Raw genomic sequence first — 26,592 nt, 5'->3', positions numbered from 1 at the left:
CTTAGCCATGTCCCTTTTCTTCTTCCGAGAGCCAGGGTTTCCACCCTTTCTCCTTGTCATTGTAGCATAAGCTTGATTTTGCTCACCTGCTCCTACATCAAATTTGGCCTTTAGTCTAGATTCTTCAATCTTGCACAGTGACCATAAATCCTAGAATGGAGTAGCTTCATTCTTCCCATAAATACTTGACGTCAAGTTACCCCACTCCTTCGGTAGTGCATTTAGTACAACTGTAGTCATTTCTCTATCAGACATGACTTTTCCCAAATCTTGAAGTTGATCACTGATTTCAGATATCCTCATAAAGTATGAGGCTATTCCATCTTCCCTTAACATCTTCAGCTTGTAGAGTTCTTGCTTTAATGAGATGACTTCTCCAACAGTGCCTACGAAATACAACTCTACCAGTTTGTCATAGATTTCTTTTGAAGTTTAGAGTTTAGATGCATATGGGATGAGGGGATCCTTGATGGATTCTATGAGAATCCTTTGAACCCTAACTTCCCCTTTCATATACTTTGCAAGAGCTTGAGCATCTTCCTTTCCTGGTTTAGTGATAGATCCTTTAACATGTTCCATAACCTCATTTTCAATCAGATTCAAATATGTCCTTTTCTTCCATGCAAGATACTTTGAAGCCCCAACCAATTTGTTGTTTTCCTTGCAAAAAGACACTTTCACAAATTCAAATGTGGACATAAATATACTTACTTGATAGGATGCTCCTTCTCCTTGTTGCTTCCTTGATATTGATGATCATATAAAGAATAGAAAACTTCTCCCTGATGAAGATAGTTTTCTTCAATAATGATCCTTGATCCCACAGAGAGGGAGATCCCTTATGATCCTTTGATGGTGGAGTCTTTGTTGATGAAGATAAATGATGACTTCTTGATGATGTCTTCAGTGGTAGGGGTCTTGTTTGAGAGAGAGTTTGCCATAGAATCTTGATGACAGCGCCTTTTGATCTATCTTCCTTTGGATGAATAGTCCTAGAGATACTTCAACTTCAAAATGATTGAGAGCAGATCCCAAGAATGCTTCTTTGATTGATAATGATATGATCTTCATCTTGAAGTGCTTTTCTTGGAAGAATAAAGTTCAAGCTTACCTTGATTTGTAGATTTCTTCAACTTGAGTAGATGCAAGGTTTTGGCCTTCTTTTCTTGATGATGATTCCAATACTTCTTTGTAGACTTCTTCTTTGTTCTAGGGTTATGATGCTTCCTTTGTAGATATTGACCACAAGATCATCTTCACTTTGATGCCTTCCTCGAGATTTGATCCTCGAGTGTCCCTCGATAAGATGCCCTTCCTTGACTTTGTTACCTTAGTTCTGATACCACGTTGAGAAATCTAGGGCATCGAGATTAAGTGATTTCTCTTCTATTGATAACTACTTGTGAATGCTTTTTACTTATTAGTATCATTTTTTAGCTTTTACCTTATCTTATTATAGTGTTATTCTTCATCAAACAACTACCAATTCATAAACCATAAAGAGACAAGAGACATTGGATATAAGCTATCAACCAGGTCCAAAACCTCTCCCACTTGAGAGGAAAACCCGAACAAATTCTTCTTCTTATGGAGACTTGATGAATACCAAGACAAAGACCCTTGACCTATTTTCCACTCCAAGACCAAGACACAAGATCCTTCCTTTTTTTGCCTTCTTCTTAACCAAGTCAATACTGCATTTTTCAACTATTCTAAGGATTTCAGCCTTCCTCCACAGGTCTACAATTTCCGCTACCTGAAATCACTTGATAGACACACGTGTGTGCTGAGATATAGTCTTTCTTGTAGCATCTTTCCTTCACTTGTCTTGAGGATGGTTTCTTGTTGTTTCGGCTAGCAAGAGTGATGGTGTGAAGACCCTTTTCTCGTCCTTTATCACAACAAATGTACCCACTACAGAAACCTTAGTTTCTACCACATGTGTGAAGGTGCTTTGCCCAAGAAATTGTCCCAAAAGAGCTTGATCTTCCTCTTCCTTTCTTCGTTGGTTACTAGGATGCCTTCCTTGAGAACTTTGCACTCTTTTCTATCAATTCTCCTTCACTGAAATTTTGTATTCGAAAATGAGGACGAGCTACCTATTTATAGTGGTTGCCCATGATAATAAGTCAACTTGACAATGAGCTAGGTCGACATGTCTTTTGGAGAGGTTTCATCACTTTATTTAAGGTTGGCTTGTTAAGAGATGCTTGTGCTTGTCTTGGAGGGTTTTTTAACTCTTTTAATGACTTATACAAATATGTAGCATGCCCAAGAAGGGTCCTTCATACATGACATTGACTCAATTTGACTTTATGACTAATCCTAAGGGCTCACAATGGGAGCCATTACTAAAAATAAAACTCCTTGCTCATGAAACCCATGAGACAAGCATTACAATAATAATTTAACAAGCATCACAATAATAATTTTATTTTTCTTCTTAAGACATAAAATCACAATTACACATCATTATGAAGACCAAACCTAGTTACACTTTTCAATATAAAGTTAGCTACTCTACATATAAGTAGAGGAGACCGTACTCCATTTTTTATCATCACACATTCATCACTCTAATTTTTCTAAAGAGTGCAAATAAGAACTTCTCTTCTACTTGGGCCAAAATGTGATCTTTATATGGTATGAATTCTCTTGGATGGACATTTACATGGAGATGTTTTCCTAGGATTGAAAAGTGTTTCTATGGAGAATTTAGTAAGTTTCGTGTCTATTTTCTATATTTGTATATTGTACTTGTGTAGTCGGATTTCTATCTTGTGCCATGATTATATCCTAAATCTATGTTGCAATCTTGCTCATTGATAGCATTGTCGGGTTTCAATTTTGTGCCACAATTAAATCCCAAATCTAGGTCAAAATCTTGCTCATTTACAACATAGTCAAGTTTTTATTTTGTGCCATGATTAAATCCTAAATTTATGTTGAAATATTGCTCATTTATAGCATGCAAAATTGTTCTCCATGTAACCTTTAAGGAATATTCGAGTGTGAATTCCCTAAATTTAAATTCCCCCCTCATAAGGAAAATCGCTAAGGTTTTGAAAGTAGACACCTCAATCATCCCCCCTTACTCCATCAAAGTTGTTCTCATTGAACTTTGTCCTAGAAGACTCCATTTAACCCATTTAGGATAAGGCACTAGTCATAATTGTGTTGATCATCAATCTAATTAATTAAATTCCTTTTCTTCCTTTTTCTCAGATACCTAAGGTAACCGCTAGAGTTTTACATGGAAAATTGCTAAAAAGTGAGTTTATGTTTGATGTTTATGGTTCTTAAAGTAAAAATTGCATCAATAATATAAAATCAAAATCTAACATTGTTACATGGTAAAGCATTGTTCTTTATGGTTGACGTCATCCTTAGCTTGTTGTTTATGTATGCTTTCAACCAAAAAACTACATCAAAAACCCTAATCCTTGGTGTTTATTTGAAGGCATTTCTTCCTCTGTTGATTGTTCAATAAAAGGCCTTTTTCCCTTGGTTATCCTATTATTGAAAACCACCAAATATCATCATCCCCCCTTACTCCATCAAAGTTATTCTCATTGAATTTTATCCAATTGTCCTAGAAGACTCCATTTAGCACATTTAGGAGAAGGCACTAGTCATAATTGTGTTGATCATCAATAAAATTAATTAAATTCCATTTTTTCCTTTTTCCTAGATACCTAGGGTTACATCTAGGGTTTTATGTGGAAAATTGCTAAAGTGAGTTTATGTTTGATGTTTATGGTTTATAAAGTATAAATAGCATGAACAATATAGAAGCAAAATCTAGCATTGTTACATGGTTAAACCTTGTACTTTACAATTGTCGTCATCCTTAACTTCTTGTTCATGCATGCTTTCAATCATAAAACTACATCAAAAACCCCTAATCCTTGGTGTATATTTGAAGAACTTGCGTCCTTTGTTGATTGTTGATTAAAAGGCCTTTGCCCTTGGCTATCATATACATCATGTGCCCTATCATTGAAAACCAACAAAACCCTAAATTATAATAGCCAACAATTTGGTCCAAGAATAGAGTACTTAAGTTTTGGCATAGAATATCTAAGTCTTCTAGGCTTTGTCGGTACTATACCCCATCATATAAACCTCATATCTATCACCTTGGGCCATAGTCATTTAATATCCTTTAGGTGATTTAGGGAAGTCTCCCCTTTGTTCAAATACAACTAAAGAGCAAGAGAAAGGTTGTTGAGGTGACAGTGGCAACCCTCTCTCTTGTGCCAAATGATTTGGTTCCCACATAGTAGGACTTTGCACTAGCCCTGCTAGATTTGGTGATAACATGTTTGGCATCGTTGCCAAGTAGGAGTTGAGACCACCTCCTCAAGATTTGAAGCCCATGCTTCAATAATTATTTTTTAGAACATCCCAAAGCCAATGTTAGAATTTCTCCTTTGGTGACTCCTTAATTGTGAAACATGAACACTTTGATCCCCTTCCACCTATCAGAGAGCAACTAAAGATTCCACTTGAGTTTCTAACCTTGAAAGACTCAATATGGCTGCAATTGTAAATCCTTGGATCCATTACAACATGTCTCATCTTAACCTAGATGGGACACTAGGGTACTCACATCCCATGGTTAAAAACCCCAACTGGTTGCCACTTTGCTAAGGGCTTACTTTTGATGATCCAAAAAGCCACTTGACAATTTTGTAATTGTTTGTTCTTCCCACATAAATAGAGATGGAAGATGATGTACATTTATCGGAAGATTTCATTGATGTTTTATCATTTAGGTGTATAGAGTTGACTGACATCATAGATTTACACAAGGATCTCCTCTCACTAAAGATAAGAGACATTTAAGTGTGTTAGGGAGTTCAACAAAAGGTTTAACCATTTGATAGCTATTATCCTTGAAAATCTTAAGCCAACCAATTAATCCTCTTCACATTTCTCCAAGCATTTTAGGGAGAAGTATCATATCGCTTTAGGAATAAAGATCCTATAACCATTATGCAAGTCCAAGATGGTGCAATCAAAATATATGACAATATGAAACCTAAATCCCTTGAAGCAAAAATGGTTCGTGTCTCATCAAGTGACTTTACCAATGATGCTAAGCATATATTTGGAGAATGGATGCCCACTTTAATAAAGAATTACACAGCCATTAGCACCCAAATTAGCAAAATTTTAGAAGATAAAACGTGGGAGCAACAACAGCCCCCTAAGATTCTAGAGAGCCAAAATGTAAATAACAATGAAGATGATTCCCCAATTGTTTTATACACTCAAAAATTTGATGAAGGGCATCCCCCATTCTTTGTAACCCTTGAAGTATAGTACGTATTGCATAATTGCATGCTTGATTCAAGGGCAACAACCAACGTGATGCCACTAAGAATCATGAACCAATTAGGGTTAGAAGTCCCAATACCATATAAAAATGTATGCAGTATTAACTCAAAGGCTATTCAAGTATGCGAGATAATAGAAAACTTATCTACCTCATTGCATGGACATCCTGACAAAGAAAAAAAAAAGATATTCATGAATGTTATTGTAATTGATATTCCTGATTGATGGGAGATCTTGTTAGGGAGGGAGTGGGTGGCCAATAAGAGGAACAATCCAAATGACCATGTCATACATACAAGTTCCAATTGGAGAACAATCCCATGTCCTAATATTCAGACTACCCCTAACATGGCCTCTAGTTGAAATGCAATGTGATACTCTCGATGAAGAAAAAGAGGAAGAATGTGAGTGTGGGATTGGAGGATCTTAGCCGAGGTTGCCTCACCTGAACAATATGTGGACAAGATTTGGGCCATTTACTTTGATGGGGCTTGTCTTAAATCTGGATCAAGAGTTCGGGTTGCTTTATTATGTTCTCATATAAGCTTCCTTTCAAATGCACTAATAACATCATTGAATACGAGGCCCTCACTTATTAGATTAACATTTGAAAGTTGTAGGGGTTATGAAGTTATTGTGTCTCAAATAAAAGGAACATAAAGCTTTTGGCATTGGCTCGCAACCTACTGCTTCTGTGTTGTTGCAACCAATGCAATTGTGTACTGGTCTCTCAAATTTTGATTCAAGCTTTTGTAATGCTACTCCCTTTGAAGCTAGACTCCCTCTGAGTCTTGAACTTTCACAGGTCTATTGTATCACTGCAACTAGCTCTAAGACTATCCCTTGAATCTCTAGTTGTGTCACCCTAGCTCTGCATTATCTCTCAAGTATGTGATTATGGCTTGTTGACACTTCGATCCTCCTACTACTCTATTATTGTGGGCTCATGTAGCGAAGGTATTGATCCCATGTGAAGAATACACAACAACTGGATTTGATCTATTGATCAAGCCTTCAATGGTTAGATCTAGACCTCATGTTGCTCTTCCTATGTGTTGAGAAATCTTAGGGCAATTAGATAAGGTGATTTCTCTTACTTTAATAAATGCTTGTGATGTTCTTTTATTTAAATTGATGCACTTGATATTAGCTTCTTATTTTACTTGATTATTATTGTGTTCTTATCATCAAACAGCTACCAATCTATGAAGATTAATGAGACAAGAGGACACAAAATGTAGGTTGCGAGCCAAGGTCAAAACCTCTCCTCTTGAGAGGAAAACCAACAAGAAATCTCCTCTTCTTATAAAATGTTCAAATGACGAATCCCAAGACGTATCACCCTTTACAAAGACCCCTCCAAGATCAAGTTAAACCTTTTTCTTGATGAATTTCAATATGACCCTTGATAAAGACCACTCCAAGATGAAGTTAAAGCTTTTTCTTAATGAATTTCACTTCCACAAAGTCAGCGCCAGACAAACTTGCCTTCGAGCTGCTGCCACTTTCTCCTTTGACCAAAAATCTCGAACCTACAATTCTGATTGCAATTTCAGCTACAGCAAAAACCCTAGTTTCACACGTGTGACAGAGGATGGTTAATTTCAACTTCTTTTTCCTTTGCTTGGGGTATTTGTCCTTCCTTGGTTATTTGTCTTGCAAATTAGATATTTTTTACCCCAATTTTTCAGCTCCTTAAGGTGAATGTAGCTTATGTTATGTTGCAGCAAGTAGTGCCCTAGATATCCTTGCACGTGTGAAGATTAATGCCCAAAAACAATCCTTAAACTCTTTGTTTTTTTCCTTTTTGATCTCCTTCTCTTCCCTTGGTATTAGGCTCCTTTCTTCCTTGATCAAATTGCTTCTTGTGTAAATATGTTCCTCTCCAAATGATATCGATGACACTCTTATATATAGGTCGAACAACCCTTTCATGTGGCCGACTTGCCTCCTTTTGATAGATGACTTGATGCAGCAAGTTTGACTTGTCTCGGAGGGTCTTTTATAACTCATAATTTTTTCTTACATTATACAAGATGCCCTATGGGGTCTTACATATATAACAATGACTCTTTGACTCCTAGACTTTATAACAAAGCCTTAGAAGCACGCAATGGATGCTTGACTTACCAAATAAAATAAGAAACCCATGCTATAAAAAATAATAATAATAATAATTCTTTTTACATCAAATAAAAATCATGTTTACATTAAACATTATGAAGACTGAACCTCGTTACACAATTCAACACTATGGACCCTGCCCAATCTGGCATAAGTAATACTTACAGGTAATAGAAGATCATCTAGTGTAGAGTTCATCATACATCACAATCATTAGGAAGGAGCATTTGTAGGATGAGGATAATCAAAATCCTTTGTTGGAATTTTCATTAATAAGGTTCACCTCTCTTGGAAGAAGCAAGTGTCTCGCTGAGAATTCCACCTTGTATGGGATTCATTGTTTAGGATGATGGTATGGTAACAAAGGAATACAGCATGTCGAGATGGTTAAAGTACTCGCAATCAATAAAAGGAAGTTGTTGAAGGAAGCCTAGATGACCAAAAGAAGGAAAGAGGTATGTATGCACGTATTTAATTCAGTCATGTCATCATATGCTTTCATGGGTAAATGCTCTCATGAGTATGATCAAAGAAAAAGAGATCACCTACTCCTAAAAGATGCATAAAAACATGGCTCACATATTGACTAGATGAAATCAACATAATATGTCCTCATATGGAATATGAGGGTTGACAATCAAAATGAAGGAACTGTGGATAAAAGTTCCTAGGAAGCAATATGTGAATGAAGAAAAAAGAGATCATAAAAAATGCACCTATGGTCACGTAAGAAAAGGCAATCAACATCTGATGACTAGAAGAATCGGTCATGTCCATAGAGAAGAAAGACCATGATGAGGTCCGCAAAGGAAGGAGACCCTTCACATACGAAGTGTTGGAGATGTGCTTACGAATGTGCAGGATGTTGCAGGCAAGTTAGATGTCATGATGAAAGGCCATCACAAAAGGTAATTGTGATTTAATGTTCATTTTTAATTTTGAACAACATCTAGATGGATTGATACAGGGCTATTGAAAAAGGGTTGTAGATGTCACCTACAACTAGCACTCATGTGGTTGGATGAAAGATCCTAAAAGAAGCATGGCTTGGAAGAGGTAGTAGTATGTATAAAAGCCAAATGTGAACTAGAAGATCACTTTCCAATGAAGAGAAGGATGACATGACTAATGTAGCTCGTGAAGAAAAGTGATGTATGGTCAATGCCCTACAACCGATGAAGCCTCCATTATGAAAAAGGATGAACTTCATGACATCGAAAGAAGAAGCCCCACAAGCAACTGAGAGTCCCATGATCTCCACCTATAGCAGAAAATTGTTGGAAGCAAGACCCTAATTAAGACGGAGTTTGGGCTATTCCCTGGATAAGAGGTTGCTTGGGTACATTCCTTTATAAGAATGGGTATATCATCCTTAGTTGAGAGGGAGAGGTAGACACATCATTCTTGTCCTCACTTTGGGAAGAAAGAATGGAGGATTGGGTAAGCATCTAGCATCTGATACTCCTTGAGGATGAGATAGGGCATCCAAGATAAGAGTAGTCGTAGAGGACCGATATTCTTTGAGGACTAAGAATCCAAGATAAGAATAGTCCTAGAAGGACATACTTTGTGAACACCCAGGTGGGATATGTACCTTGAGAGACAATGATGATGATGTCTATAAGTAATTGGTCTCGCCAACGTTGTGCTCTGATCTTGTGGAGAGATAGAGTTGTTAGTCAAGGCCTTACTATGTAACAATGCTAGATGATATGATGTTAAACAGTGTTGAGAAATCTAGGGCATCAATAGATAGGTGATTTCTCTATTATGATAATTGCTTGTGAGTATCTTTTTACTTTTTGATTATGATCTTCTCTTCTATATGTTATTATTTTGTTCTTTTCATCAAGGCAATTACCAACTCATGAACAATACAAACATAAGATACACAGTATATAAGATGTCAGTCAGGGCCAAAACCTCTCACGCTTTGAGAGGAAAACCCAAACAACTTTTTATAGAACCTTCAATTCACAAATACCAAGACCATGACAAAGACCCTTGACACTAGATCCTTTCCAAGGCCAAATCACAAGCCTCCTCTTCTACGCTGCTCTTCTTCTTCCTTTCCTCGGCTCCCTTCAAAATTTCAACCTCTCCATGTAGTTTTGCAACTCCTTTCTTGACAGTAAAAACCCTAGATCAGATTTGCTTCTTGAATAGTCTCCTCCTTGAAAGAGATTATTTCCTCTCTTATTCGGCTTCCTTCAGCAAATCTCTTGACCCAAACAAGGTCACCTTTATGTGACTGGAACCTTCAATCTTCCCTTGTCTACTTCGGACCTGCAATTCTTGCACGTGTGAGGGTAGACTTAGCCCAAAAGAGTCCTCCAATGATGATCGTCTCCTTCGTTATCCTTCCTTCTTCGTTAGCTTTAAGGCTCTTTCTAAAATGATTTGCGCACTTTAGGTTTGAGACTTGCTTCACCAAATTGCTTGCTTACAAATGAGGTTGAGCATGGGTATATATAGTCGTTGGTTCATGATTGTTTAGGCCAACATGATCTTTAGAGTAGGCCGACTTCACCTTTCTAGAATTATCCCTTCATTGTAGGCCGACTTGAGGGAGGGCTAGTGACAAGGTCTTGGAGGGTTACTTACAAAGACAAGTATGATTCTTTACAATGTGTAACATGCCTTCATTACATGACAATGACTCTTTAGACTTTTATGACTAGATGACAATATCCCTAAGGGCTCTCAATGGGAGCCTCAACTAAAAATAAAATCTCTTGCTCATGAAACCCATGATGCAAGCATTACAATAATTTATTTTTCTTCTTTTCATCTATTACATAAAATCATAATTACATGTCATTATGAAGACTGAAGCATTACAATAATTTATTTTTCTTCTTTCATCTATTACACAAAATCATAATTACATGTCATTATGAAGATGTGTTACCAATCCGACTCTTCTTATGAGAATTCTTTAGATTGAGAATGTCCAAGTACCTTGTATGGATTATGAATACCTCCCTAGTTAAGAGGGAGTGTTGTGATATGTGACTAGGTTTGGTCTTCATAATGACATGTAATCATGATTTTATGTATTTAATGAAAAGAGAAAAATAAATTTATTGTTATTCTTGAGGCATGGATTTCATGATCAATGGAGATTTATTTTTATGTCAAGCACCCATTGAGTGCTTCTAGGGCTTGTCGTTGAGTCTACAAGTCAATTGAGTCATTGTCATGTATGAAAGACCCTTTTGGGCATGTTACATATTGTAAAGAAAATTTATGAGTCAAAAGACCCTCAAAGACCTCGTCATGGTGCAAAGATCAAGTCGACCTACATGAATGGACAACTCGGCCTTAAGATAGCAATTTGTACCCCTCAAAAGCCTATAAATAAGAAGGAACTCAACCTCATTTGGATACACTCCCAAGCAAGTTTGCCCTCTTAAGATAAAAGCTGCAAAAGGGACGAAAAAGAAGAAGAGCCAAATCAAAGTTTTGGGCCTCTCCCTCTCTTGTGTGTTAGGGTTTCTATAGTTATTGAGCAAGACAAATTTTTGAAGTTGCTTCAAGGACAAAGTTGTGAAGTTGCTCTAGGTCGAAGCTGTGACGCTGCAAGGTTGAAGTTGTGAAGCTACTTATAGGTCGAAGTTGTGAAACTGCAAGGTCAAAGCTCTGAAGTTGCTTCTAGGTTGAGGTTGTGAAGTTGCTGCAAGGACAAACATGAGAAGTTGCTTCTAGGTCGAAGTTGTGAAGCTGCTCCAAGGTCGAATTTATGAAGATGCATCAAGGTCGAAGTTGTGAATCGACTAGGTTGAAGTTGCAAAAATTATTGTTGGGGGTCAAAGTCGTTGAAGAAGTTGTTGTAAGATCGAAGTTTGTTGTTGGAAGCTGTGCAAATCAAGAAGGAAAGTTGACTTGGTCTTGGAGGGGTCTTGGTCAAGGGTCATAGGTCTTAGAATAATTCAACTGAAGTTCTATAACAAAAGAAGAATTCTTGTGAGTTTTCCTCTTAGTTGGATAGGTTTTGGCCCTGGTTGATCAACTATATTTGGTGTCCTTTGTCTTATTGTTCTTTATGATTTGGTAGTTGTTTGGTGAAGAGAATACTAATAATAATCAAGTGAAAGAAAAAAGGTAATTAAGTTAAGTATAAATACATCATAAGCAGTTATCAAAGCAAGAGAATCATCTACTCTAGCTGCCCATAGATTTCTCAATAGAGATTATAAGGGAGATCAAATGGAACAAATCCCAAATCTACACAAAGAGAAGATAAAACCAACACTAGGGAAAAAAATAAATCTACATTAGTATGCAATAAAAGAAACCCAACTGCACTTTAGAGAGAAATCATCAAGAACACTAAAGTGTATCAATTGAGAGAAACCATTGAACAATAGATCAACCATGAAAGAGAGCACAATACTAAATATGGAGCTTATAGGCCAAAGGAATGAATCGATTGCATAGATCAAGATGATATTACAAATGAGTTTTAGGGTGTATTTATAGGGCTCCCTCCCTAAGAGGGATATGGACACACATAATGACTAAGTTGATCTTAATCACCAATGAATATAATAATTGAGTGTTGAATAGGTCAACTTTAAGCAAAACCCTAGAAACATGCCATACATAATAATAACGAACAAAGTGTGGTCAACCACAGTCCAAGAAATTTCTACAAATAGAACAAGATAACAAGTCGTCGAGCAACAATTTCAAATCTTTTTTAGCATTATACAATTCACCCAATCAAAGTATGCCTAGCCTACTCCAAAGCTATTAGCTTTCATGACTTCCTTTTCAAATATATTGCATGTTGGACATGCTTTTAATTTTACTTATACTGAAAATTAATTCTATAAACATTAAAAAAGATAATGCAATGAATCTTAAATAATGAATTACATACATACCATTATGTTAGATCGATCTTGACTTTGGTATCCAGTTAGGCAAATGCAAAGTGACTTGCTACCTGGAATGCCATTCAAATCTCTAACAGGTTTGTACAAAATCTACACCAACAACAAAAATATAAGATATAGTTAATACATCACTTTTTTCAGTTTACAAAAATGATCAATAAGATAACCTTTAAATGTGAGACAAACATAAATAAAAATAAAAGAATACAACATATTATTGAGTTATGATAGATATTGTATGTTGAAACACACACGCACACACCAATGAAAAAGGATGCAACAATTTATTAGACTTGCCAACTATTATTGATAAGAATTCAATATTTAAGAAACATTTAAAAAAATAATAGATTGGAATAAAAAATATGACATATGTTATTGAATCATAATGATGCTAAATCAAAAGCACCAAAGACATACAAGAAAATTGATTAGAAACATTATGTGCAAAGAATCATTCCACCTTTGTAATGATACATAATTATTTCCTTTTCCACTAATTCTTCTAAGGTGATCCAAGACAAATAGCCAAGAGATAAGAGAAGCAAATTATTATATCATTGAAATAATTATAGCTCACACATGAAAAGAATGTATATTATATTATGTGTATGTCCCAAATGAGAACAAAAAATGTACCTAACCCTAAACACTAGAATAAGAGATTAAAATGGAGTCTCTCATTCTATTAACATAGACATACACAAATAATAAGCATCATATATATGTAAATTAACATACCAAAAGTTTAGACGCAAATAAGCAAGTTTTAGCTTACAATCTCCTACTAGGTATAATTCAATCCAAGCCTAAAAATATCATCCACCATTCTCATAAAGGCATCAACCCAATGGATACAACATTAAACTCCATTCTCCAAAGAGTTAAGCTTCTTCTTCATCAAACGATAGAATTCTCTATGTTTCATGTATTGAGGCATAAAAATCAATATGACAATCAAATGAAAAACAGGGGAATCAAGAAGGAGCTAGGAACCTTGCTCATTAAAGAGCATGTATGATATCACCCAATACCATAATACTTATGATTGGTTGCATAATCTTTGGGTTGCAATGGAGACAGATGTTCATGTTTGGTAAATTGTGGCAACCAAAAGTGTTAAGAGTACAATATATTACAAAAGAGGATCATCTATCTATGTGGCATTGTGTTAATTTTAGATAACAATGGTATGTTCTATGCTTAGCACAATTTACTTCAATATTGCTTTAGGAGGCCAAGAACAATTTCCAATTATTTCCACTAGCAATCACATTAACCATTAATGACATTGACAATAAATGCAGATAGAACATAAAACAAATACAAAAGACAAGCCAAGACAAGAGGACACCAAATTTAGCAAATGCCATGGGAAAACCCCAATGTGGGGAAACCCTTTGATCAAATCTTCTTATTATTATTCAATAGTTCAGCACAGAGAGAGTACAAAATTCAAATAGACTAGCCCAATACAAAGTCAAATTGGCCCTGCAAATTCTGCAATCAACTATAGTCAAACTTCAACCCTAATGAGAAAGTCAACTTTAGTCAAAACAACAGTAAAACACGTCCTTTGAAGCTCAGTCAAAGGAAATCAAATTCAATCTCCAATAGTGGTCAAAGTCAACCCAAAAAAGTCACAACATCTCTCGTCAAACTCGATCAACCTACAGTCAACTTTACAGTCAAACAAGCCTACAGTCAACATGAGTCAAAGAACACCAAAATCCTCAATTTCTATGCCAATCAATGCAGCCTAAAGAAACCGAAATTCTACCAACAAAACCACAATCAAAACAAGTCAAAATCTTATCAATCAACAATTGTCCTACAATTTGAAATTCAGCCTGTAATTTTCTGTCTAGAAAATCGTCCTCCTTGCCATATGTGTGTGTCTGTGTGAGAGAGAGAAAGGATGTCCAAGTTGTACGAACTAATCTGATGATGTTAATTTTAGGTATGTTCTATGCTTAGAGCAAATTTACTTCAATTTTCCATATTAGCTCAATATCAATTCCAAATTAGCAATCACATTTAGCATGATAGTAAAATGCAGATAGAACATAAAAATAAATCGCAGAAGACAAGCAAAGACAAGAGGACACAAGATGTGGCACCAGCCAAGGACCAACCACAATGTAGGGAAACCCTTGATCAATTCTTCTTATATTCTTCAATAGTTCAACAAAGAGAGAGATAGTACATATACATCAGAAGTCAACACTTTGACTTGACAAGATAAGAGCAGAGATCTTCACCATGAAGATGAAATAATGAGGTTGCAAATCTGATGACAAGGATTGCAAATCTGAACTCAGGTGAAGGCATACTTCTTCAATTGATTCTCCAAGGTGATTCCATCACCATAATCCATCCAACACCATGTTGCATCCAACCATGCTGCATCCAATCATGTTGCATCCAACATCATGTTGCATCTAACCATGCTGCATCCAATCATGCTGCATCTTCCATAATGATGTCCTTCTCTTGCAGTACTAGTTGTCACTGCTACACAAGATGGTGCATCAAACTTCAGTCCTCATCCTTGATACAGTCATGATCTAAGTTGAGGTTTCAACACTGCCATATTTTCAAGATTGACTTGTGCAACCCTAAACACAATCAATGATGTTGGCTATGGCCTGCGGCCTGGCCCAACAACAAGTAAGGTCTACACACAGTACCCAGCTATCTTTATCCTTGAACAGCAATGTCTTCCAATCTTCTCCTAAGAGATCTTCTTAGACAGACTTGTTTGACCTTCTCTCTGAGGTTGCACTAGACCTGAGATCAGCCTTATTACTGCACAGTCACCACACTTCTATAACATGGTGACTGGTTAGGATATTTCTTCATTGTAGTTCTACCCCTCAAGAACAATGTCAACATGCCCAAAACAGATCTCAAATGAGCCACACTGTCACCTACAACAATGTGGCATTAGGACATATCCTCCAAGCTGTGATATGATTACTTATAACTGACTTTCCTTACAGCGTCTTAAGGCACCCTCAACTCCTATGTATAGAAGCCTCCCTTTTGTTGTGTGTGAGTGCCTTTACTTGTTGCATATAAACCTCTTTAATTGTGACCAGACAGCATATAGATTAGGTGACTTTCAAACCTGCGACAAGGGCACTTTTAGAGCTTCCCTTGATAGCAGATGGAAGGTCCCATAGATATCTCCTTGCTACGTAAACAGGTCTCCTCTTGCTGCTTATAAAAGCTCCCTTTTACAACGGCTAGGTTTCTATGGCTAAGACACTTCCTTACTGCGGCTATGTTAAGGTTAGATCCTCCCTTTAGGACTGTGTATGGGAGCCTTCTAGAATAGCGAATAGGTCTCTTCTAGACCATCATTTAGGTCTCTCTTGTTGTGTTTCCATGACTACATTTGATTGTAAATTAGGGCAGCTTAGATACTCCTATAAGACCCTTTCTCCTCCACGTCTAGGGCTTCTCCCTGACTGTAATTAGGGCTCTCCATGGCAGTGTATAAGAGGTTGTGTATAAGACTCCTTCATGACAGTGTTAGGGTCTAGGGCATCCTTCCATGAGAGCGTTAGCCTTCATGACTACATATTAGACTTAGGGCATCATTAGGCCAGTGTATTAAACTCATTCATGGCTACTTGTAAGAATCCTTCAAGACTGCATTAAGACTTCTTTATTGACTACATTAGGGCAGCTTAAAGCCTAGGACACTCCCTCTAGATCTCTCCTTCATCAAAACCCAAAACAGGATGAAGAGAGAGATCACAAGAATGTGAGTGTGTCCAAATGACTTGAGGACCTCTTCTATTTATAATAAAACGAGGACAAGTGGGGGTAATTTGGTTGTTGGTCGGCCTTGACGAATTGTCACATCACACAAATAAATTCATATCTCAATGAATACATGTTGGAATCAGATGATCTTTAGATCAATCCTACACCTCTCAATGAGAGGAATCCAAGAAAAATATCAGTTGCCATGAATAAGAAGACCCGCATGGAGTTTGGCCCTAGTTTCCAATTTTAACACTCCCTCTCAACTAGGGAGAACTCCATCTACTAATCCATTTGCCAGTCCATACTATCTCTGCCATCAGTGCCATGCACTACTTTGCTCTGTTGAACTATGAAGAAGAAGAAGTGATCGAGAATGTATCATACCATCCTCTACTGACCCGAAGTCAGTCCCATATAAAGGAGAGTGTCTCATACCACTCTTACTGACCCAAATTCAGTTCCAATAAAGAGTGTGTCATACCACTCTTACTAATCCGAAATCAGTACCAAATAAAGAGAGTGTATCATACCACTCTTACTGATCCGAAATCAGTTCCAAATAAAGAGAGTATATCATACCACTCTCACTGATCCGAAATCAGTTCCAAATAAAGAGAGTGTGGCATACCTCTCTTACTGACCAAAAGTCAGTTCCAATTGATCCCAAATCAATATCATCATAGCATAGGGAGTACAGTAGTAACATGATGCATCCATCGATACTACTATGGTCATTATCCTCATTTACATGCTCATTGGCCATATGAGAGGTACTTCCCGTGAGTCCCAGACTGCATGAGTAGGATGTCTCAACAGGATAAGGATGAACTACTCATCCTGCCTACATGTCGCCAAGGGTATCCCAGGGGAAGGCTGAACCACTCACCCTATATACAACAAACCACTAGGGGAAGGCCGAACCACTCACCCTATGATTATATCTCAGCAGGGGAAGGATGAACCACTCATCTTGCCTACATAGCAAACCACTAGGGGAAGGATGAACCACTCATCTTGCCTACATAGCAAACCACTAGGGGAAGGCTGAACCACTCACCCCATGGGTGCTCAACACTCCAAGAAGTACCCCCAAGACCCTTGGAGCTCCCAAAGCTCAATGTCCATACAAGACCCTCAGGAGAGAGTCTCTCCACGACTCCTAGTCATTCTCGAAAAGTCAATAATTTGACCTTTCCCACGGGCTTCATCTGAATATTGGCGATCTACACATCAATCCCAGAGTGATGGAGCCTTCTTACTCCCTGTTGTACCATATCCTAGATAAAATGGTAGCCGATGTCTATAGCTTGGAGTGATCATAAAACACGGGTTTCCTCAACAATCGAATCCCCCTCTGGTTGTCACAGAAGATCGTGATGGTATCCAACATGTGTCCAAACAGCTCACAAAAGAGCTTCCACAACCAAACAGCTTCATAGGAGGCCATACTCACATCTATGTATTCGGCCTCATCGGTGCTCAAAACAATCGTCTTCTGCTTCCTGCTCATCGAAGCAGAACCCAAAGAGAACTAACACCCATGAGTGCTCTTGCGATCCTCCACATTGCACGTCTATTCAGCATCAAAATGATCATGCAACTTCATATTTCCAACAATGTATCTCAATCCATGAGAGATTGTGCCCTAAAGATATCTCAAATGATTCTTGGCACCAATCCAATGAGGCTCAACCATATATGAGCTCAACATGCTAACTACAAAACATTTATCCGGACAAGAGTTCACCAAGAACATCAATGCTGGTATGAGTTTATGAAGCTTAGAGGCATTTCCTAGATCATGTCCAACATCACTATCACATAACTTCTTAAAGCCAGGCTTCATCAAGGTGGTCACGGGCTTGCAGTTCACCATTCCAAATCTGGAATCCAATTCCCTCTTACTTTTGCAAATAAGAGGGTTTGCAACTGTCAAAAAGAGGTCATCCTCATAAGGTACCCGTATGAGAGGTTCATTATCCACAACCTTAAGGCAATGGATTGGCTTCACTCCTAGTGAATCTCAGCTTCATCAAATAACTATCAATCCTCTCATACCAAGCTCGAGGTGCTTGCTTCAAGCCATCGAGAGCTTTCTTCAACCTGCACACATGAGATTGCCAAACATGAATCTCAAAACCCCTTGGGTTGTTTCAAATCTGTGGTCTTGCTATTACATGAGGGGAATGGTCCCCTTGTAAGATTTCCTTTGGTACATCTTGGACATGTACCTTCATGCTCTTCCTTGAATTCAAGCATCCATGTCACCATCTCTCTCACATCAGGAAAGGTCTTACAATGGGCAAACCTCCGATGCCATAGAAGAAATGTATCACACGACATGGTGCCCAATGGACTTCTTGCAACTTGATACAAATTGCCAACCCTGAACCCAAGAATAAAAGCATCTTGAAAATTCCTTTTCAAACACATACCTTTTCATCGATGAATGCCACCTTGAAACCTTTGACTTCCATTGCCGAAATGGACACCAAGTTCTTCTTAAGATCAAGTACATAAAGAACTTCTTGTAAATGAATCATGTTACCCTCATACAATTGAAGGGTAGCATTTCCTACATCTTTTCTGGGATAGGTGGCATCGTCTCCAAGAATAATCTCCAAGATTGTTTCCTTCTCTATCATATTAGAGAGAGCTTCCTTGTATCGATGAAGTGCCTTGAAGCACTACTATCAACAAGCCAAATTTCCAAAGAGTCCAAAGGAGAAGTAGTGGAGAGTGCCAATATAAGATAATACTCCTTTTGCTTATCATAATCAACATTTGATTCTTCATACCTGGAGTTCCTTGCTTTCTTGAAGAGTCAGCCATTTCCTTGATGACTTGCATTCTTTTTTCCTTTGCCATTGTACCTGTCATCCCTTCGATCATTGAAGATGCCCCTGGAATGATTGTTATCATCATCAAGTGATGTGTCCCTTGTATTCGGACACTCCCTCGTATAATGGCCAAACTTATTGCAAGCAAGGCATCTGCCTTTCCTTCCACCCTTAATGTACTTGTTCTTTGTAGTAGCTAGTGTATTTGATGGAGGCTTATGGATTTTACCCTTCTCTGAGGAACCCATTGAGCCTTTGACCTTGTCCAACTACCTTCAGTGATTGCTCTTTCACTCTTGCTTAGGGTTTGTCTTCACCTCACCTATGATACCATGTTAATTTTAGGTATGTTCTATGTTTAGAGCAAATTTACTTCAATTTTCCATATTAGCTCAATATCAATTCCAAATTAGCAATCACATTTAGCATGATAGTAAAATGCAGAGAGAACATAAACATAAATCGCAAAAGACAAGCCTAGACAAGAGGACAAAAGATATTGCGCCAACCAAGGACAAACCCCAATGTTTGGAAACCCTGATCAATTCTTCTTATATTCTTCAATAGTTCAACAAAGAGAGAGATAGTACATATACATAAAAAGTCAACACTTTGACTTGACAAGATAAGAGCAGAGATCTTCACCATGAAGATGACATAATGAGGTTGTAGATCTAATGACAAGGACTGCAGATCTAAACTCAGGTGAAGGCATACTTCTTCAACTGATTCTCCAAGGTGATTCCATCACCATACTGCATCCAACACCATGTTGCATCCAACCATGTTGCATCCAATCATGCTGCATCTTCCAGAATGTTGTCCTTCTCCTGCAGTACTAGCTGTCACTACTACAGGAGATGGTGCATCAAACATCAATCCTCATCCTTGATACAGTCGTGATCCAAGTTCAGGTTTCAGCATTGCCATATTTTCAAGATTGACTTGTGCAACCTTTAACACAATCTATGATATTGGCTATGGCCTGCAGCCTAGCCCAGTAACGAGTAAGGTCTACACAGTACCCAGCTATCTTTATCCTTGAACAACAATGTCTTCCAATCTTCTCCTAAGAGATCTTCTTAGAAAGACTTGATTGACCTTCTCTCTGAGGCTGCACTAGACCTGAGATCAGCCTTATTACGGCACAGTCACCACACTTCTATAACATGGTGACTGGTTAGGGTATTTCTTCGTTGTAGTTCTGCCCCTCAAGAACAATGTCAACATGCCCAAAACAAATCTCAAATGAGCCATGTTGTCACCTACAGTAATGTGGCATTAGGACATATCCTCCAAGCTGTGATATGATTACTTATAGTTGACTTTCCTTACAGCGTCTTAAGGCACCCTCAATTGCTATGTATAGAAGCCTCCCTTTTGTTGCGTGTGAGTGCCTTTACTTGCTGCATATAAGCCTCTTTGACTGTGACCAGACAATGTATAGATTAGGTGACTTCCAGACCTGCAGCAAGGGCTCTTTTAGAGCTTCCCTTGATAGTAGATGGAAGGTCCAATAAATATCTCCTTGTTGCATAAACAGGTCTCCTCCTGCTGCTTATAAAAGGTCCCTTTTACAGCGGCTAGGTTTCTATGGCTAAGACACTTCCTTACTACGGCTAAGGTAAGATTAGATCCTCCCTTTAGGACTGTGTGTGGGAGCCTTCTAGAACAACGAATAGGTCTCTTCTAGACCAGCATTTAGGTCTCTCCTTGTTGCGTTTCCATGACTATATTTGACTGTAAATTAGGGCAGCATAGATACTCCTATAAGACCCTTTCTCCACCACGTTTAAGGCTTCTCCTTGACTGTAATTAGGGCTCTCCATGGCAATGTATAAGAGATTGTGTATAGGACTCCTCCATGATAGCATTAGGGTCTAGATCTAGGACACTCCCTCTAGATCTCTCCTTCATCAAAACCCAAAACAAAATGAAGAGAGATATCACAAGAATGTGAGTGAGTCCAAATGACTTGAGGACCTCTTCTATTTATAATAAAACGTGGAAGACAAGTGGGGGTAATTTGGTTGTTGGCCAACCTTGACAAATTGTCACATAACACAAATAAATTCATATCTCCATGAATACATGTTGGAATCGAATGATCTTTAGATCAATCCTACACCTCTCGATGAGAGGAATCCAAGAAAAATATTAGTTGCCATGAATAAGAAGACCCACACGGAGTTTGGCCCTAGTTGTATAAACAAATGAACAGAGAAAAGAATCTGTGAGTGATGCATGTCCAAATGAGGTGTGAGGTCTCTTCTATTTATACACTCCGTTTTGGGTGAAGAGACACGTCCATTAGGCTTCTTGAGCCTACATTAAGCTAAGGCCGACCTAAACAATTTGCACATGTGAGGTCATAAATTCAACATCACACATTTTCTTGTCTGAATGAGATGAACTTTATATCAATCTTGGACCTCTCGCAAAGAGGAATCCAATGCAATCATCATATCCATCAAATTATCTATCCCAAGGTGGAATTCTTCCCTAGTTTCCAATTTAACTGCTCCCTCTCAACTAAGGAAATTCCACCCGCCAATCCATATGTCATCATCATGCCATCATGTCATCATGTACCATCTCTGTCATCTCTACTCTACTATGTTGAGCCATGAAGTAATAATGAAGAAGAATTGATCACGAGTGAGTCACAAGACCTTACCACTCTCCGCTGACAAAAGTCAATATAGAGGTAGAACCTCAAATGAGTACAGCAATACATGATGCGTCCATCAGTTTTGCTATGGTCCCTAACCACTTTTCCCAACTCATTGGCCAGATGAGACGTACTTCCCATGAGTCTCGGGCTCCATTAGTAGGATGTATGTTGGAGGCTGGAGCATCGACAGGAGAAGCTAAACCACCCATCCTGCTCATATGCCATAAGAGAAGGTGAACCACTCATCCTATGAATATGTCAATCGTAGGGGAAGGTGAACCACTCATCCTATGAATATGTCAATCGTAGGGGAAGGTGAACCACTCACCCTACATACATGTGTTCGCAATCGTAGGGGAAAGTGAACCACTCACTCTACACACATGTCAACCATCATGGGGTATCACAGAGGAAGGTGAACCACTCACCCTATACATAGCACGCCACTAGGGGAAGGTGAACCACTCACCCTATACATAGCGCACCACTAGGGGAAGGTGAACCACTCACCCTATGGTCGCTCATAGCTCCAAGAAGTACACCAAGCCCCTAGGAGTTGTCAAAGCTCAATGTCCAACTCATATGGGAACCTCATAAGAGGGTCTTTCCACGACTCCAAGTCTCTCACGAAAGGCTAAGAATTTGACCTTCCCTAAGGGCTTCGTGGGAATGTTTGTGATCTGCTCATTCGTCCTGATGTGATGGAGCCTTATTGCTCCTCGTTGTACCATATCCCGGATAAAACGGTACCTAATATCAATGTGCTTGTAGTTGTCGTGGAACACAGGATTCTCTAAACAGCGAATCCCACTTTGGTTGTCGCAAAATATCATGGTGGTATCCAACACATGCTCAAATAGCTCACAAAAGAGCTTCCTCAACCAAACAACTTCACAACATGCCATACTAGCAGCAACATATTCGGCCTTGACGATGCTTAAAGCAACTGATTTATGCTTCATGCTTGTCCAAGATATTGAAGGAGACCCCAAAGAGAAGCAGCACCCAAATATGCTCTTACGATCCAACACATGGCCAGCCCAATCAGCATCAGTATATCCATGTACCTCAAATTCCCAGCAATGTATCTCAAACCATAGTTGAATGTGCCACGGAGATATCTCAAGAGATTCTTGGCAGCAATCTAATGTGTGTGATGAGGCTTGACCATAAATTGACTCAATGTATTCACAGTGAAGCATATGTCCAAACGAGAGTTTACCAAGAACATCAAGGCCCCCACAAGTTGTCAATACTCTGAAGAATTTGTCTATGCGGGCCTAGCAGTACTTCCACGTAGCTTCTTGAAGTTGAGTTCCATCAGAGTAAACTCATATTTGCATTCCACCATCCCACATCTCTCGAGTAGCTTCACAATGTATTTTCCTTGATTATAATTTATAGGCCTCAAAGCCTAGGAAGTAGTGCATCAAACCTAGGTCCTTCATCTTGAATTTGGAAGCCAACTCCCTCTTGCAATGATAAATGAGAGGGTCTCCACCTGTCACAAAAATATCATCCACATAAAGAACCAAAATGAGGCTTGTCCTTTTCAGCCTTGAAGTATAGTTTTGGGTCAACTTCACTCTTTGTCATAGTTTTTAAAACCGGAACCGGTGACCGGACCGGTCCACCTAATGAACCGGTTTACCGACCGGAACCGGTCTAACCGGGACTGGTTTGGTCTAAACGAACCGGTTTTCGAAAAATACATTAAATAATTATTTTTTAATGAAAAAAACTATTTTTAAGATTTAAAATCATGATTCCAAGCCAATAGAGACAAAATATGCAAAGATTGCTCATTGATATACCATGTGAAGCCTTAAAGGTGAATATATCAAAATGGCACCGAGTGCAATACATATCATCGACAAAATACATAAGCAATGAGGCTCTAAATGGCCACTAGAGTGCAAAAATAAAGCCTACAAACTATGGGGCCAGTGGCCTACTACAAGACTTCAGTCTAGACTCTACATATATGATAATAGTAATACTATAATAGTGATCAACATTATCACTTGAAGTTGAAACTTCTCATGAGTCTCAGTCATCATGATCAAACTCAGTTGGTTGAGTCTCGACTCCCAAACTGTGTAGCCACAAACTTCTCTATTGGTTCAGTGACTTGAGTCTCAAACTTCTGAAGGTATTCTGCCCTAATATGCCCTATTATTTCATTTGGTGCTCCACATGGCTTTACATGGCCTCCTATCCCAGCCAAGTGTTGCTTGAACCTGTTAATACCCCCTCCTTGAATGGATTTTTGGCAATATTTGCAGATCATTTTGCCATCAATCATATCACAATGAGCCCATGCAGTATCTTCGGCTTTTGGAGGCATGATGACTCCCTGGATGGTAGATCATAGAGGTGAGAAGTTTATAACACAAAAAAAAAAAATCATGGACAGCAGACTCAAATGAGGAATTATCAAGTGCAAATCCTTACCTGGAAATGCAAACTAGCTCCCTTAGCCTCCTCTTGAAGATGGCAACTCCACTGACAGCTACACACTATCTCCAAAATAGCTCCAACTCCAACTCCAAGATGACTACTTCAGCAAAAACTCCACACTCTCCAAGCTCACAAACAAACTCACAAACACTCCAAATCAGTTGTGTGAGACAAATGAGAGTGAGAGGGGTCTCTTATAGCAAGTGTGAGGGTGCTTTTGGAGGGAAAATACCTTTCCCTCACCCCCAAAACCCCTAAACCACAAAACCACAGTGCTTTTTGTCATAATTCGGTGGGTTGTCCATAAACCGGCCGGTTTAGGACGGAACCGGCCGGTTTGCTACAAACCGGCCGGTTCCGCCCTAAACCGACCGGTTTTGACCGGTTAGGGCCAGATTTCGATCACATGAGGCATCTAACCTGGTTTTTAGGCCGGTTCGGACCGGCCAGGCCTCTAACCGGCCGGTTAGACCGGTTACCGGTTTTTGTGGCCGGTTTTTAAAACTATGCTCTTTGTAAAATCCAGCTTCATAAGATCGTTATCAATCCTCTCATACCAAGCCCTAAGGGTCTGCCTCAACCCATAGAGGGCTTTCTTCAACTTGCATACATGTGTCTTTCGGTCTTGAACTTCGAACCCCTCAGCTTGCTCTACGTAGACTTCCTCCTTAAGCGAGCCATGCAAGAAATCAATCTTGACATCCATTTGGTGTAGGTTCCATGCTTGGAAGGCAACAAGAGCAATGATGGATCGAATAGTGGAGTATTGCGCAACCAGTACAAATATCTCATCACAGTCCACTCCTTCCTTTTGAGAGAAGCCTCAACCAACGAACCTGGCCTTGAATTTTTCAACAATCCCATCAACTCCGTGTTTGATTTTGTAAAGTCATTTTGAAGTGACCACTGTCTTGTCCTTGGGTCTAGGAAACACATCACAAACATCATTCTTCATGATCGATTCATATTCTTCATTCATTGCATCCTTCCAAACTTGGTGCTTCACGACTTCTGCGAACATACATGGCTCAAATTAAACAATGGTACTCATAGCCGCTAAGTACCCTTAATACTTGTTCGGCTTCTTGCTTTCACAAAATGTCCCCCTTGGTGCAACATGCCTTTCAGCATCTTCAAGAGTATTTGAGCCACAAAGGTCTTTTCCTTGAGGTAGAGGGCTCACCGAGAGGTGGATCAATGGGATCCATCGGGCCTTCAACATCAGGCATCAGATCATCTGTCGGAGATTCATCCTTCTTTACTACAGCATCATCATTGTCCTTCCTAGGGATAGGAAGATCTCTGACTTTCTCAAGGGCAGAATCTTCATCGAAGGTGACATCATGACTTATTTCCACTTGTCTTTATCCATGAACATAGATTTTATATGCCTTTGAAGTTTCACTATAGCCCACAAAAGATCCTTTCTTTCCAGATGCATCTAGCTTGTTTCTTTTCTCTTTCGAAACATGAAAATATACGAGACAACTAAAAATTCTAAAATGAGAAACATTAGGTTTCTTATCGGTGAAAACTTCTTCAGGTGTCTTAAAGTCCAATGCTCGATGCGAGCACCTATTTTGAACATATACAACGGCGTTGGCAGCTTCTCCCCATAAGAACTTTGATAGGCCTTGGTCATGAAGCATAGCACAGGTAGCTTCTGAGATTGTTCGATTCTTCCTTTCGGCAACTCCATTTTGCTCAAGAGTATATGCAATAGTGGTCTCCCTCTTAATGCCAACTTCTCTACAATAGTCATTGAATCCATTTGACTCATATTCGGTTCCATTATTAATCTTCAATATTTTGATCTTCTTCCCTGTTTGATTTTCGACCAAGGCTTTGAAAGAGCAGAACCATTTGAACACTTCGTCCTTCTTCAAGAAATAAATCCATGTTTTGCGTGAGAAGTCATCCACAAAAATTGCATAGTACCAAGTATCCTCCTAAATATGTTACGGGCAACCTTGATAATTCAAAATGGACCAATTGAAAAATATCAATAGTATGACTTTCACTTGAAGGGAATGGTCCCCTTGTGTGTTTTCCAGCTGCACAACCCCGATAAACTCCTTCATGATCTATGTTGAATTCAAGCATACCTGTGACCATCTTCCTTACATCAGGTAAGGCTTTGTAATGAAGGTGAGCAAATCTTCGATGCCATAATTCAGATTGAAGAGAAGTATCGCAAGTCATAGATCCCAAAGAACTTCCTCCAACCTAATAAAGACCTTCAACCCTAAATCCAAGTGTAAATGCATCTTTCGGGTTCCTTTGCCAAACATTTACCTTCCCATCAACGAATGTCATCTTGAAACCTGTTGTCCTCTAAGATAATTCTAGGTTAGATAATTATGCCAGAGCATCTAAAATGTTTTGTTGTTTTTAATTCATGGATGACCGATGTTTTAAGCTTATGTAAACAAGTATTGCATCCTAAATTACCTTAATACAATGAAAGGGCTGA

The 26,592-nt window shown here is 38.7% G+C and overlaps 1 protein-coding gene across 1 annotated transcript in view; it reads right to left on the bottom strand.

Moving 5' to 3' along the window:
- Positions 1–26,592, bottom strand: part of LOC149177731 (transcription coactivator) — an 86,514-nt gene that overhangs the window by 53,885 nt on the left and 6,037 nt on the right. Inside the window, exon 5 of the mRNA XM_089420195.1 lies at positions 12,357–12,458. Within this exon, the coding sequence (XP_089276321.1) occupies positions 12,357–12,458 (102 nt within the window). The remainder of the gene's footprint in view (positions 1–12,356; positions 12,459–26,592) is intronic.

Source organism: Pinus tabuliformis, chromosome 4_1, assembly GCF_031772625.1.
Source record: "Pinus tabuliformis cultivar Carrire ecotype Pingquan chromosome 4_1, CPIR1, whole genome shotgun sequence".
In the NCBI taxonomy this organism is placed as follows: domain Eukaryota; kingdom Viridiplantae; phylum Streptophyta; class Pinopsida; order Pinales; family Pinaceae; genus Pinus; species Pinus tabuliformis.
Note: the sequence above shows the minus strand (reverse complement) of the source record. Positions and strands in the feature narration are given on the sequence as shown.